Below are 14,608 nucleotides of genomic sequence, written 5' to 3'. Positions count from 1 at the left end.
AACCGTTTGAACCCAGAATGTCCCGGATGTGCTTCACTTGAATCAGACCGCTGGTATTTCCTTGCTGTGTAAGCATCGATGCACAGAGCTGAACGGGCAAAACAGCTTGTTTAACCCACTTTCTCTTTGTTTATTATCATTGTTTTCCGTCGAGTGTATTTGTGTGTATAACACGTGGGGCCAATAATGTCCAGGAGGCGACACAGCGATGAAAACGACGGTAAGTCTGCGGAGTTTTACTACAGCCGTTAGGCTAAAGACAGTAGCGCCTTTTCGTTTCATTCACGCATGCTGGTGGTTAGCTGTTGTGTTATTCCAGCTGTGGGGTTAAACGATTAAAACGCATTTAAAACAAATGTTAATTCCTCTGCTTTTTAGTGGCGTTGAACCGTGAGGTGTTAGTTTACACTAAGTGCCGCGGCGGAATTAACCGGTTACCGTTAGCTGTCTGATAGCTAACTCCTAAAATATGAGAAATTAACATGGGGGCGGTAACTATTAACATATTTATACTAACCTGTTTCTTTCTGATTTAACGCGTTGTCACAGATTCAAAATACAAAGGTTTTCCACGTAATTTAAGGTAAGGTGCAAAACAATGAACATTAATATTTGCTTAATGTTTGGATCAAATGTACCGTCGTAAGTGTATTGAATGGGAAAGTATTAGGCAGCGACGTAAAGGGCTTTTTTCCCCTGCTTTTACACACTAAATAAACGTTCCGTTAAACCTTGTTCGTTATTTTAAAAATAATAATAATAAACAATTGGAGAACAAATAATGAGCTAAACGTAAAAGCATAGACGCTGACAAGAGTGTCCAAACTAAGAAACTATAGCTAAAATCTATTTCTAACATTTGGTATTAAAACATTTCATTATAGTAGTAAATAAAAACATACGTAGGTAGAAGAAAATGAAAAAAAAAAAAGCCGGTGGAAATCCGTGCTCACGCTGTACTAGACTGTGCGCAAAGTTTACTCGGTGACGTGTTTGGACGCATGGGCCACACCTGCAAGGTAAGTTTAGTGGATCTGCTGTCATATAAAACTTAAACCACTGCCATGTTTTACTCAGCACACTTCACAGCTTGTAATATGACTTTATTTTTGTTATACTAAGGCGTCCAAACACGTTCAAACTCTTGACAGATGTCACTGAGTAATCTGAGCACATGGAGCGCAGTCTTATAATCCCACACTAGCTGGTTGTTTTTGCATCAAACCATCCTCGGGGTTCTTTAAATTAGCTAATTGTGTATCCCGTCTGACTAAGCAGGTGGCCAAGCACATAAGAGGAGGAGAACATCTGAGCCCATTGAGATAGAAGATCGCCTGGAATCATTGATATGTCGTGTAGGAGAAAAAGTAAGGAGGTTCCACATAGTATAATCAGTCTCTCACCTGAATGTGTAAAAATATGATTCACTTGCTGTCTCAAAGTGTTATCCTTTACTTTTTCATTTTCTGCTGTATTAGTCCAATTAAAATAAAAAACACATTTATTTATGTATTTTTGTGTTTTCCTTTCATTGATCTTTAGAGTACTTCTTCCCTCGAGAGCAACCTCGAGGGTCTTGCAGGCGTCCTGGAGGCAGACCTTCCGAACTACAAAAACAAAATCCTGCGTATTTTATGTGCTGTGTAAGTTTGTAAAAGAAATTTGTCTCTGCTGAATAAAGTTAGTTGCAGACGGTTGTTTTCACTGAGGTGCCATTTGTCGACAGCGCTCGCCTGCTGCCAGAGAAGCTCACAGTCTACACAACTTTAGTCGGCCTTCTCAATGCCAGAAACTACAACTTTGGGGGCGAGTTTGTGGAGGCGATGATCAGGCAGCTGAAGGAGACCTTAAAAAACAACCTGTACAATGAAGCTGTTTACTTGGTACTTGAACTTTTTAACAGTATAAATCACTTCAGTTGCGCGTTTATTCACTAAGATCATTTGTTTTCCTTCCCTTTTCAGGTGCGCTTTCTGTCTGATTTGGTCAACTGCCATGTCATTGCTGCTCCTTCTATGGTGGTAATGTTTGAAAATTTTGTCAGTGTAACTCAGGAGGAAGACGTGCCACAGGTAACTGTTTAAATATGTAGGTAACCTTTGCATTTTATATTTCAGAAATTTATCATGAAAATTGATACATTTTCTTTTTTTTTTGTAAACAAAATTAAGGAATTTAAAAATATATATATTTAAAAAATGTTTTGTATTTCTTAATGAGATTAAAATCTTAATTCGATGTTGGTTAAGATTTTGGTACAACTGTTCTGATGATTATTGAGCACATCTTAATTAGTCTAGTTGCATCTGGATGCATCATGTAGCCTTTTTTCCATTCTAGTGTGTTCAAACTGGTCTCATTTCCTTCCACAGGTTCGATCAGACTGGTTTGTGTATGTTGTTCTGTCCTGCCTCCCCTGGGTCGGTAAGGAGCTTTATGAGAAGAAGGATGTTGAGATGGACCGGCTCCTCAGTCAGATTGAAGGCTACCTCAAGTGTGTTATCTGCTTTTAGTGTTTTCATACTATTTCTGATGTGGTTCCTTCGTTGAATTAATTTCACGCTGCACTATGCTTTGTTGTCTATATTTTTAGGAGGAGAGTGAAGACGCATGTCCCCATGCTGCAGGTGTGGACAGCGGAGAAGCCCCATCCACAGGAAGAGGTGAGACTCCTATAGTAGTTTCAAGTCCACTCTGCTTCTCCACAAAGGGCTCCACATTGTAGCCATTTTGTCACAATGTGAGAGCTTTTCTTACAACAGTGTAAGTAAATTTTATTGCAAAGCAAAACGCCTTAACACTGCACAAAAAAATAAAGGGAACACTTAAACACCACAATATAAATCAAACTTCTGTGAAATCAAACTGTCCACTTAGGAATCAACACTGATTGTCAATCAATTTCACAGCTGTTGTACAAATGGAAAAGACAACAGGGGGAAATCTTTGGCGATTAGCAAGACACACTCAATAAAGGAGTGGTTCTGCAGGTGGGGACCACAGACCACTTCTCAGTACCTTTGCTTTCTGGCTGATGTTTTGGTCACTTTTGAATGTTGGTGGTGCTTTCACACTCGTGGTAGCATGAGACTGACTCTACAACCCACACAAGTGGCTCAGGTAGTGCAGCTCATCCAGGATGGCACATCAATGCGAGCTGTGGCAAGAAGGTTTGCTGTTTCTGTCAGCGTAGTGTCCAGAGCCTGGAGGCGCTACCAGGAGACAGGCCAGTACACCAGGAGATGTGGAGGAGACCGTAGGAGGGCAACAACCCAGCAGCAGGACCGCTACCTCCGCCTTTGTGCAAGGAGGAACAGGAGGAGCACTGCCAGAGCCCTGCAAAATGACCTCCAGCAGGCCACAAATGTGCATGTGTCTGCACAAACGGTTAGAAACCGACTCCATGAGGATGGTATGAGGGCCCAACGTCCACAAATGGGGGTTGTGCTCACAGCCTAACACCGTGCAGGACGCTTGGCATTTGCCAGAGAACATCAGGATTGGTAAATTCGCCACTGGCGCCCTGTGGTCTTCACAGATGAAAGCAGGTTCACACTGAGCACATGTGACAGACGTGACGGAGTCTGGAGACACCATGGAGAGCGATCTGCTGCCTGCAACATCCTTCAGCATGACCGGTTTGACAGTGGGTCAGTAATGGTGTGGGGTTGCATTTCTTTGGAGGGCCGCATGGCGGCGGGATGTAAACACCGACCAGGATGAACAAAGCGAACTCACGGGGGAATAGAAAGGCTTGCAGTTTATGATGAAGGCTTCCAGGTCTGGAGAACAGTTCTGCTGAATCACTGTCACGTCGTTGCACCAACCACTGTTGAGGTAGAAACAGATTCCTCCACCTTTCGCTCTCTGTCTCTGTCCGCTCTGTAGAGCTGGAATCCTGCCAGCTGCAGCGCGGAGTCCGGTATTAATCCACACAGCCACGTCTCCATGAAACACAAAACTGCCGATGAATAAAAGTCCCTGTTTTTCCCTAACAGCAGTTGTAGTTCCTCAATTTTGTTGGGAAGTGAGCGCACGTTAGAGAGAAATATTCCAGGTAACGGTGTTCGTAGTCCACGCTGGCGAAGACGTACCAGCGCCCCAGCCCGTTTCCCTCTCTTCCGGCGTTTCACCGCGTGAGCAAAGGTGAGCGCACCTTTGACCAGAATGTCCAAAAATTCCAGAGCAGTAGGCAGAAAAGTGGGAAATAACTCCTCTGGTGTAGTAGCCCTGATGTTCATGAGTTCTTCTCTGGTGAGAGAGCTCCGGGTACCATCACAGAAGACCGTTTTAAAGCAAAAAACAAAACAAAACAATGCGCACCAACACGCCGAGGCGACCATCTGCGGCGCCATCTTAATCTTGCCATAATGCAAATTCTAACAGTCTATTCAGTAGGACTATCAGCTGTGTACTGTATCCACAACACAACTGATGGTCCCAACCCCATGTATAAGGCTTGAAATCCCACTTATTAAACCTGACAGGTCACACCTGTGAAGTGAAAACCATTTCAGGTGACTACCTCTTGAAGCTCATCAACAGAATGCCAAGAGTGTGCGGAGCAGTAATCAAAGCAAAAGGTGGCTACTTTGAAGAACCTAGAATATAAGACATATTTTCAGTTGTTTCACACTTTTTTGTTCAATATATAATTCCACATGTGTTAATTCATAGTTTTGATGCCTTCAGTGTGAAGCTACAATATTCATAGTCATGAAAATAAAGAAAACTCTTTGAATGAGAAGGTGTGTCCAAACTGTTGGTCTGTACTGTAGGTGTTCTGGAGTTATGTGTGCTGGTATCTGTTCAGTTGTAATGCTCAACTAATAGGTGCATTAACTGAAGGCAAACATGCTAGAGATTACACAGTTAGCGTTTATAGTGATTAACTATTAAAATTTTGAGCTGTTAGTATTACTGTGTTTGGTAAACCTGTTCTTAAACCCCCAGTTTATTATTTAATTGTACATCATATGCTCCATCTGAGACCCCACTGCAGAAGACTTTGAGAGTAAAATATTTTTAACTACCAAAGATACTGAGAGCTTAGCTGTATTTTGAGTTTTTTTTTTGTCCTAACTTCATACAAAAATATTTGCATTATGACTAGTTGTCTCCCTCTGGGAGCCTAGCAGCTAATATTGTCAGTCAGTCAGTCATTTTCTACCGCTTATTCCATAGTGGGTCACGGGGAAGCTGGTGCCTATCTCCAGCAGTCTATGGGCGAGAGGCAGGGTTCACACTGGACAGGTCGCCAGTCCATCGCAGGGCAACACACAAACAACCATACACACACTCATTCATACACCTAAGGGCAATTTAGAGTTACCAATTAACCTAACAGGCATGTTTTTGGACTGTGGGAGGAAGCTGGAGTACCCGGTGAGAACCCACGCATGCACGGGGAGAACATGCAAACTCCATGCAGAAAGACCCCAGGCTGAGAATTGAACCCAGGACCTTCTTGCTGCAAGGCAACAGTGCTACCAACTGCGCCACCATGCAGCCCTCAGCTAATATTGGTTTAGAGCAATTGAATCCTGATGTTTGCTTGCTTCAGAATGGTCTGGTTTGTTTTTTTAAGTTCTTTCCAGCTTGTCAGATTTCTTGAACAAGCAGACCACTTGCTGGGGGACAGTAAAAATATGAGGTTTTAAATCCAAAGCAGTTCGATGAGGGTCTGTTATGTAACAGCAGAGGAACTGAATAACATACTGCAAACCTTCACAATGAGAGCCTTAAGCATATATGCTGCACTTTAAACATCAAATAGCATATTTTACATATTGTCAGGATATAGTTTCCTCTCTCACAGTAAAAACACAGTCTGAAGGCTGTATTCCCTGAATGAGCTGCAGACTGTAGTTTGTCTGACTTTATTTTATACAGGACACATTATGTTTTTGTCTTTGCTTTGCTCTGGAGACAGAAATTAAAATTGACTACTGAATAAAAAAAAAAATCATTTTAAAAAAAGGAATCTAAATGCGGATGTTGAATGAAACAATAACTGTGTTGTTTCTGTGTCCTCCCCCTGTTCTCTGGAGCCTTACATGCTGTTAAAACAACCCTCTATTGATGTTCGTTTCAGTACCTGGACTGTCTGTGGGCCCAGATTCAGAAGCTGAAGAAAGACCGCTGGCAGGAGCGCCACATCCTTCGTCCGTACATCGCTTTCGACAGCGTGCTCTGTGAGGCCCTGCAGCACAATCTGCCCCCCTTCACCCCGCCAGGACACATGCCCGATGCCCAGTACCCCATTCCTCGGGTCATCTTCCGCATGTTTGACTACACCGATGCCCCAGAGGTTTGCTAATCTCTTCTGAATGACCTGATAGGCAGGATGGGGATTTTAGTTTCAGATTCTTGGGACTCTACAAAGACAGAGTTTCTTTTTTTTTTTCATCAACAATATGTCTGTTTTTCCCTCAGGGTCCCGTCATGCCTGGCAGCCATTCTGTGGAGAGATTTGTGATTGAAGAAAACCTGCACTATATTATCAAAACTCACTGGAGAGAGAGGAAATCATGGTAGGGGGTCAGCGTGATCAAACCTCTACATGGGATGACTCTGCACACAAACTCACTACAGTTGTGCTGTTGTTTTCACCTTCCAGTGCTGCCCAGTTGCTCAGTTACCCTGGGAAAAATAAGATTCCTCTTAACTATCACATCGTAGAGGTATTTTTCTTTCTTTCTTGGTTCTTTCACACAGGCTACCAGTTAAATCCATCTAATTAAACAGGTGCGTTATTTTGTTTCAGGTGATCTTTGGAGAACTCTTCCAGCTGCCGTTACCGCCCCACCTGGACGTCATGTACACCACACTTCTCATTGAACTCTGCAAACTGCAGCCGGGGTCTCTCCCTCAAGTTGTATCTTTTATTGGTCCTGCTGCAAGAGAAAGGGAGAGATTTTTTACAGCTGCAGAAAAAATCCATTAACTGTTGGTGGGAATCATAGACATAAAGTGCCTTTTAGATGTTTTGTCGACAGTCTCCTGAATTGTGGATTTCTGCATCGCCTTCATGGTTGCCATGGGCTTCCTTCTTCTCTAACTAATGCTTTCTTCACCCAGCCTGTCAGTGTAGGGGGACAACCATTGCTGGGTAGGGCTATGTACTTCTTTATGGTGATCTGTCATATAAATCCAAATAAAATGCAGTACAGTTTGTGGTTGAATGTTGTCGTTCTCTAAAATGAACAATTTTAGAGATTAACAAGGAGAAAAAAAACAATTTTTTTTCTCCTTTTTATAAAAGAATTATTTATGAATTGGCTGGCATTCTGAGTTCCTCCTGTTGTATTTCATGAATGGAAACGTTTATAATTTGTCATTTGTTTTATTCACTTCTTTTATGAGAACTCTTTAAGAGAGTTTTCTGTACTTCTGAGCTGCTGTTGGGCTGATGTTGTATCTCATCAGTAGGACAATGTTTACCTTAACATCTGTCTGGCAGCTGGCCCAGGCCACAGAGATGCTTTACATGAGACTGGATACAATGAACACCACCTGCATAGACAGGTACTTTATTCATTTTTTCTTAAACGCTCCCTTGTTGTTTCAGTGTGCACTGTAGTCCCATTTCTGTTTCTTTTTGTAGATTCATCAACTGGTTTTCTCATCATTTGAGCAACTTCCAGTTTCGATGGAGCTGGGACGACTGGTGAGTAATCTCTGGTGGAGACGTGCCGTCTTTTAAAAACATTTTAAAACTGGGTTTTTTTTAACGTCCTTGTTTGATCAAACAGGGCGGACTGTTTAACGATGGATCTAGAGAAGCCAAAGCCCAAGTTTGTCAAAGAGGTTCTGGAGAAGTCTATGAGGTATTAGAACGGTTTTCATGTTTCACTTGGAGCAGGTTAATATTGAAAAAACATGATGATAAAGGAAAACATTTCTTCTTATCTGTCGATTGTGTCTATCAGAAATGTATAAACTTTATTTATTTATCAAAATTTTCTCCAGTTCTTGATGCCTTGTTTACAGTGTAAATTCCTTTTTGCTCAATGTTTTGTTGCTTGATTTCCAGACTTTCGTACCATCAGAGGATTGTTGACATCGTCCCTCCAACTTTCTCAGCCCTCATCCCAGCTGAGCCCATTTTTTCTTTCAAATACGGAGAGGAGACTGGCTGTAAGGTTCCCCTCCACTGTTCTATGTACTTATTTTTGTTTTGTCCTTTTACTCAGGTTCTCATTGTTCTGACAGAGATATTTATCCTGTTGTCCCTCACAGCCTCGTTACCAGGTTACCCAGTTTCCATTACAGTTTCCAACGCCATAAAGAACCGAGCATCCAACGAAGAAATCCTCACCATCCTCAGAGAAGTCCCCAACCCCAACCAGGAGGATGATGATGGTTTGTTTGTGTTTTAACTTGTCTTGTTCCTGTTGGAAATGTTTAAAACCAGATTTTCTGTCAAATGTGTCAAACAACAGTTTGGTTGTGAAACCTATGGTTCACCTCACTGTTACTAATTACACCTTTTGGCCGGTTAGAGTGTCGGCTCACTGGTGTTGCATCTACACAGTCCATTTCAGTATTAGGAAACTTGACCTCCTTGCTTTCCATCCTAGCTGATGAGGAATATTCTGTTTTTCTTTCTGGTTTCATCTTCTGCTGCTGCAGATGAGGGCGAAAGCTTCAACCCACTGAAGATCGACGTGTTCCTGCAGACTCTTCTCCATCTGGCAGCTAAATCCTTCAGCCACTCCTTCAGCGCGCTCGGAAAGTAAGTTTCTAACTGCAAATGAAACCGAGTATTACCATCCGACTTTTTTACAAAACAGGAAAAATGCGAATGATAATAAAGGTGATTCAGGTTCTGTTTGGAACCTGAAGTCGGTCGGGATAAGATGAGTTTTCCTTTTATAACAAGGATTGTTTGATGTCCGTCTGCATTTTTTATTATTATTATTATTATTATTGTTGTTAGTATAGAAAAACTAACTGGTCATTCAGCTGAATAACTTTATTCAGTCGCAACTTGAGCCCCTGCTTTGTGCTAATAGTTGCATGTTTGCTTCAATATAGAGCTCCACAATACATTGAATTGTTACGTCCTACCAAGGACTGCTTGGTAGGACGTATTATTTCATCCTCATTCACTCCGTATATCGGCCACTTGGCCGGACTGACGGCCACACCTGATGTTTATTTTTGGTGGCTGAGAGACTCACAGAGAATGGTGGGGACTTTGTGGAATAGTAAAGAAAGAAGAGTCATAAAAATGTGGGTTAATCATAATCAATATTTTTAGAAATAGAATCAACATTGCATGTGTTCCTGAAATTGTGAAGCCCTAAGTGTGCATCTCAATGAATTACATTAAAGAAGAATAACTACACACAGGGTGACGTTTTAAAGCTTTTATTTCTGTTAATTATGATGATTTTCTGCTGATGAAAACATGACATTTAAGATTACAACAAACCAAAAAAAAAACATTTGTAATACAGAAATAGGTTTATTCCTGCTCAAAGGTGGTTATTTTCAAAAGGTAATTTAAAATCTGCCAAACAAGCCATTTTCTAATTTACTGAGATGTACCTGTAGTTCAATATATCTTAATCATGCCAAATAGCTTTATCTATTTTCTGATACCTGCTTTTAACTGCACAACTTCAATACACAACTAAAAAAATAAATTCCTGGGCACTAGCACTACAGAACTGGGCTTTGACACCTCAGTTCTAACCATGCTATGTAAACCTGACAGGGTGGGGTACAATAAGGCCATGTCATTAGGCACCACAACATTTATGAGCCATATAATATTCAAAACAAGACTGGAGTCTAAGCAGTAACTCTTAAATATATACAGCAAAAAGAATGGGGGACAAAACTGGCCACAAAATGAATCAACCCAGCAAAATCTGTCTGACTATAAAATTCTCAGTGAATAATGCTAAGTGTTTGATTTACAGCAGTTTATTGTAAATTAAATTAATTTTTGTTCAACTTGGAGTCACACACAAACTGTTATGGTGAGTAAAAGACTCAATGAATCCTGCGGATCTCGCTGTGTTAAATCATTCCAGATTTCACGAGATCCTTAAAACCCTGACAGAAAGCGATGATGGGAAGTTGCACATCCTTAAAGTGGTGTATGAAGTGTGGAGGAACCATCCACAGGTAAAAACTGCACAAACGGTGACAAGGGATGGATGTATGGAAGCAAAAACAATAACGGATTGAGTTGCGTTGTGTTTCAGATGATTGCCGTATTGGTGGATAAAATGATTCGGACACAGATCGTGGATTGTGCTGCTGTCGCCAACTGGCTCTTCTCTCAGGACATGGCTCACGAGTTCACCAGGTGAGATGCAGAACATCAGCAGAAGGTTCACCATGTGAGGAACTTTAAATGAAAATGACCTTTTAATTAAACTGTTGTAGGAAAATCAATTCTACATCTATTTCCTTTCTGTCTCATCTGTTTATTTAAGGCTTTTTACCTGGGAGATCCTGCACTCAACCATCCGAAAGATGAACAAACATGTGCAGAAGATCCAGAAGGAGCTGGAGGAATCTAAAGATAAGCTAGAGAAACAGCAGCACAAGAGGGTAACCCTGTTGTTTTTTTTTTTAAGCATGAATAAACACAACGTTTCATTAGATGTCACAGAACTCTGGTTATGTCCAACGAGCTGAAAAATAAAAACAGATATCTTCTTGTCGTTAATTGCCATCTAAAAAAAAAAAAAACATCCAAAAATGTCTAAAATCTGTTTTTCAATTGAATTTGTGAACGAATTTACCAGGAAAAGTAAAGATGCACCACTGGATCTGCAGTTGTTTAAACATGACAGGATAGACCTGAGTGGAGTCCCTAGTTACATTCAGCCTGTTTGTGCCCTAACAGCGGGACAGCGGGGACGATGAGGACATGGAGAAAAACAGTGAGGAGGATGAGGAGGGTCAGCTGGAGGAGCAGATCGAGAGGCTGCAGGAGAAGGTGGAGTCGGCTCAGAGTGAGCAGAAAAACCTCTTTCTCGTCATCTTTCAGGTACGGCCTGCCAAATCTGAACATTATTTACAAAATGATTTCACCCGACTAACCGTAGTTCATGGCATGAAATGCATCTAACCTGCTAATATTAGCTGGTTAATTAGTTATTCCCAATGCAGATTTAAAACAGGGTAATGGATGACGGCTCTTTTAGTTTCCACATGTTGATGTGGTACTGGAAAAATTTAATTGGAGACGTGAGCACAGAGAACTAGTGAAGCATTTTTTGCATGATGTGGGAACAATCATCTCATCTTGATTGGGAAAAGAAGAGACAGGGCAGGCTATATTTCTTGTGGATGCTTAGCTCCTTCTGGGTTTGCAGCAAGATGTTGCATATCTTCTTTGGGTCCGATGTGGAGAGGGCTGTCTCATCTGCAGTCGCCTCTGTTAGGGTTGCTCCATCAGAGCCACTGAGTTAATAGAAAAGCAGAACGAGCTGGTACAGACGGTTGGCTCGGTTCTGGAGACGGTTCCGGAGTCTCTGGAGCTCAAGATGATTCACCAAGTGAAAAACATAACAGACAAATCTGAGCATCAGTGATGAGAGTTTCTACCTCAGATTTATTTAGAAACCCCGTTTGGTTCTTTGTCAGCCAGTTGATCGGCAGTGCTCAGCTGCTCAGCTAGCTCAACTGGCAGTTGCTGCATGACTATATGCTCCATGCAGCCAAGCTATGGTTACTCCAGCACTTAGTGTGATATCTCATTAAAAGACTTTAGACATTAGAAGCATTATGATGAAACATTTCAGCAGCTTAGAAACTAGAACTTGAAATCTTGAAATACTTTGCTGCCAGTAACAGACCTCTGGACTAGATGGACATCATGTCACATACCGATCTGCCACGGATGCCTTTAAGGACAAATATTGACAACCTGGTTTGGGAGCCATGTTGACATTACAGAGACTGAAGTCTTTATCCGGTGTTGGAATTCTGCTTGCAGCAAAACTACATTTTCTTTTACTCCCTACTGCTGCTGACATGTAAAAGAAGACATCCCTCTGAAACCGCCACTCTTTGACCAAACAAAGGCTGCTCAGCGCAGCAGTTAAAGGTGTTTACATACAATAAATCAGCGTCAGATAATCAGCTGTTGGATTAGATAGGTTTGCTGCATGAGGAAAAACAGACATATCAGTCGTGGATCAACTCTGACCCGCAGATTCAACCCCTGCAGTCCATTCACGTGACAGAAGAAATCAGGCATTGTCTGAAAGATTGTCAGCCTTTTGTTAGCAAAGAGAGAGGAATGAAAAGTTCTTAATGTTATTTAAATTCCAGCTTCAATATATAACTTCACTAAAGGTGGGACAAAAACAAATCAACTTGCCACTTTTGTAATTTGATTGAAAACTAAACTGAAGAAATTCCAGGATAAATTAGAGCAGCATTATATTAGGAAAACAGGATATTACATTTTTGTCTTATAATTTGATGATGACATCCGACATTACAATTAACCCACATTTATCACACTGTTTTCTTATGATCACAATGTCCCCATCAATCTACCTGACCTTCAGCCCCGCCATCACCAAGAATCAGCATAGACCAGTCACCAATGTTTTTAACATTTAAGGGTTCAAAACCACTAAAACATTTATTTATATTATTTATACAGTTTAACGTCAGTTTAATGAGATCTCAGAGAACCACCTCGATGATCTCCCCTACATCGCTGTGCACTACCAGTCAGCTGGCCGCAGAGAAGAACTGCTCTAACACAAGCGTGTCAAGTTTATAGAGACATACCCAAAAGACCCGAGTCTGATTGCTGTCAAAGGTGCTTCAGCTGCATGTTGAGAAAAGGCTGTGAATACGCATGTGAACCTGACCTTCCACAGGACCAATGAACAAATGTGTCCTGCAGCCTATCAAGAAGTTTCATTCTTTTTAAAGGTAAAACATATGAGATGAAAAGACTTCAGATTAACCTGAGAAAGAATGTCTCTCTGTTCCTCAGCGTTTCATCATGCTGCTGACGGAGCATCTTGTTCGCTGTGAGACGGGCAGCGTCGACATCAGCACCCCCTGGTATAAAAACTGCATCGAGCGGCTGCAACAGGTCTTCCTCATGGTAAACATCAGACACTGACACACTTTCCAACTAGGCGTTATTGTTTGGACCAATCTGGCAGCTTTTACAGAACTGATTTTGCTGATCTTTTTACAGTTTATGCAACTTTTTAGATAATTAGAGGATTCAATCTTCCAAATGTTTGGCCTTCTTTGAACTTGGTGTCAGACTGGTGCACACTGTAGGTTTTAGCTTTGTGAGAACGGTTGCTAGTTGCTGACATCACCAAATTTAGTGAGGAAATGGAAGTTATTCTTCAGAATAATTGCATGAATCCTGACTTTTTCTTTTTGATGATTGTTTTGGAACCAGAAAACCCTCACTAGTAAACACTTAGAACCCATTAAAGGTCTTGTCATTGCAGAGCGTCCCTGATCGTTGTAGCTCTGTCTTGATTTGTAAAATCTACATTTAAAATAACTTGTTGAATTTTTGGATTGAATTGTATGTTTTGTCCCACAGCACCATGGAACCATCCAGCAGTACATGGGAACCCTGGAGAACCTGCTGTTCACTGCTGAGCTCGACCACCACATCCTGGCTGTGTACCAGCAGTTCTGCGCCCTGCAGCTCTGAGACAAAACAACCATCTGATTAAATCCTTGTTCACACATTATGTGACAAAGTGACATGTTAAAAACTGCCAGCTCTTACTTCAAGATTTTCCTCTTCAGATTTTTTTTTATTTTTTATGATTTGGTGTTTGGTGCCATTGTGGTCACTCACATGAAGCCATGACTGAATACATCCGAGTAAGAATCTAGCAGGATTCCTTCATTTCATTTTACAGTAATGGTCCTTTTTATTTTCTTGTTTTTCATGCTTTTGGGTTTGGTTGATTTTTACCTCCTGTTCGTGTTCTTATGAATGGATATTTTTTAAAACTACATGGACTGTCTGGGTCCAGACGGAGCTGGAGAAATGATCATAGGAGAGAAGACCGAATCCAGAGAATGCTCTACTTTTTTATATTTTGTTTTATGTAGAATTAGGAAGTAAATAAAACTCTCCCAACTCTTTATCCTTCTGCTGATTTGTGTTGTAATTCTCGACGCTTATGGACTGACTGGAAATGATAAAAACATGAGCTTAAAACGTTTAGAATTAGACAGTTTTATTCTCACTTTAGTTCTTCGGTTTGTTCAGCAGTGAGTAGAGCTAAAATCATCCACTGCTTGGACTTTAAACAGCAGATGTTAAAACTTTAAAGTGCCGTTTTATTGTTTCTATTGTTAGTTAAATGTCAAACTGATGACAGGTGTTTAATAGTTTCAACAGTGAAAGGGAAGAGAGACGATTTACAAGCCGCATGAACAAGGCAAAAGGTGTCAAGAGATAATGTTCAGATTTTCTTGGGGAAAAACAATGAGCACAGATGTACCTAAATGGACAATGTAGGATGATTGTTTTGGAGAGAACGGTTAGGAGGAGGAGAGAGTGGACACAATGTAGAATATGATGTTGGAAGAGAAAATGATGAAGGGTCAGGGTTATAGTGAAGGTAGGTAT

At 41.1% G+C, this 14,608-nt stretch overlaps 1 protein-coding gene across 1 annotated transcript; it reads left to right on the top strand.

The window, feature by feature from the left end:
- Window positions 1-42: 42 nt before the first annotated feature.
- LOC124860530 (nuclear cap-binding protein subunit 1) lies at window positions 43-14,118 on the top strand. Its single transcript, XM_047353915.1, has 23 exons — window positions 43-220; window positions 1,279-1,367; window positions 1,543-1,643; window positions 1,727-1,883; window positions 1,965-2,072; window positions 2,373-2,494; window positions 2,594-2,663; window positions 6,095-6,310; window positions 6,436-6,533; window positions 6,620-6,683; window positions 6,767-6,877; window positions 7,463-7,527; window positions 7,607-7,669; window positions 7,755-7,829; window positions 8,036-8,139; window positions 8,242-8,364; window positions 8,635-8,737; window positions 10,047-10,140; window positions 10,221-10,324; window positions 10,455-10,572; window positions 10,871-11,014; window positions 12,986-13,099; window positions 13,562-14,118. Exons 1-23 carry the CDS (start codon window positions 187-189, stop codon window positions 13,673-13,675), a joined length of 2,391 nt encoding a protein of 796 aa, XP_047209871.1. The 5' UTR covers window positions 43-186; the 3' UTR covers window positions 13,676-14,118.
- Window positions 14,119-14,608: the final 490 nt, after the last annotated feature.

This window comes from Girardinichthys multiradiatus, chromosome 23 (genome assembly GCF_021462225.1).
Source record: "Girardinichthys multiradiatus isolate DD_20200921_A chromosome 23, DD_fGirMul_XY1, whole genome shotgun sequence".
Taxonomy (NCBI): Eukaryota; Metazoa; Chordata; class Actinopteri; order Cyprinodontiformes; family Goodeidae; genus Girardinichthys; species Girardinichthys multiradiatus.
The sequence above is the reverse complement of the archived record's forward strand: the minus strand, read 5'-3'. Positions and strand labels throughout refer to the sequence as shown.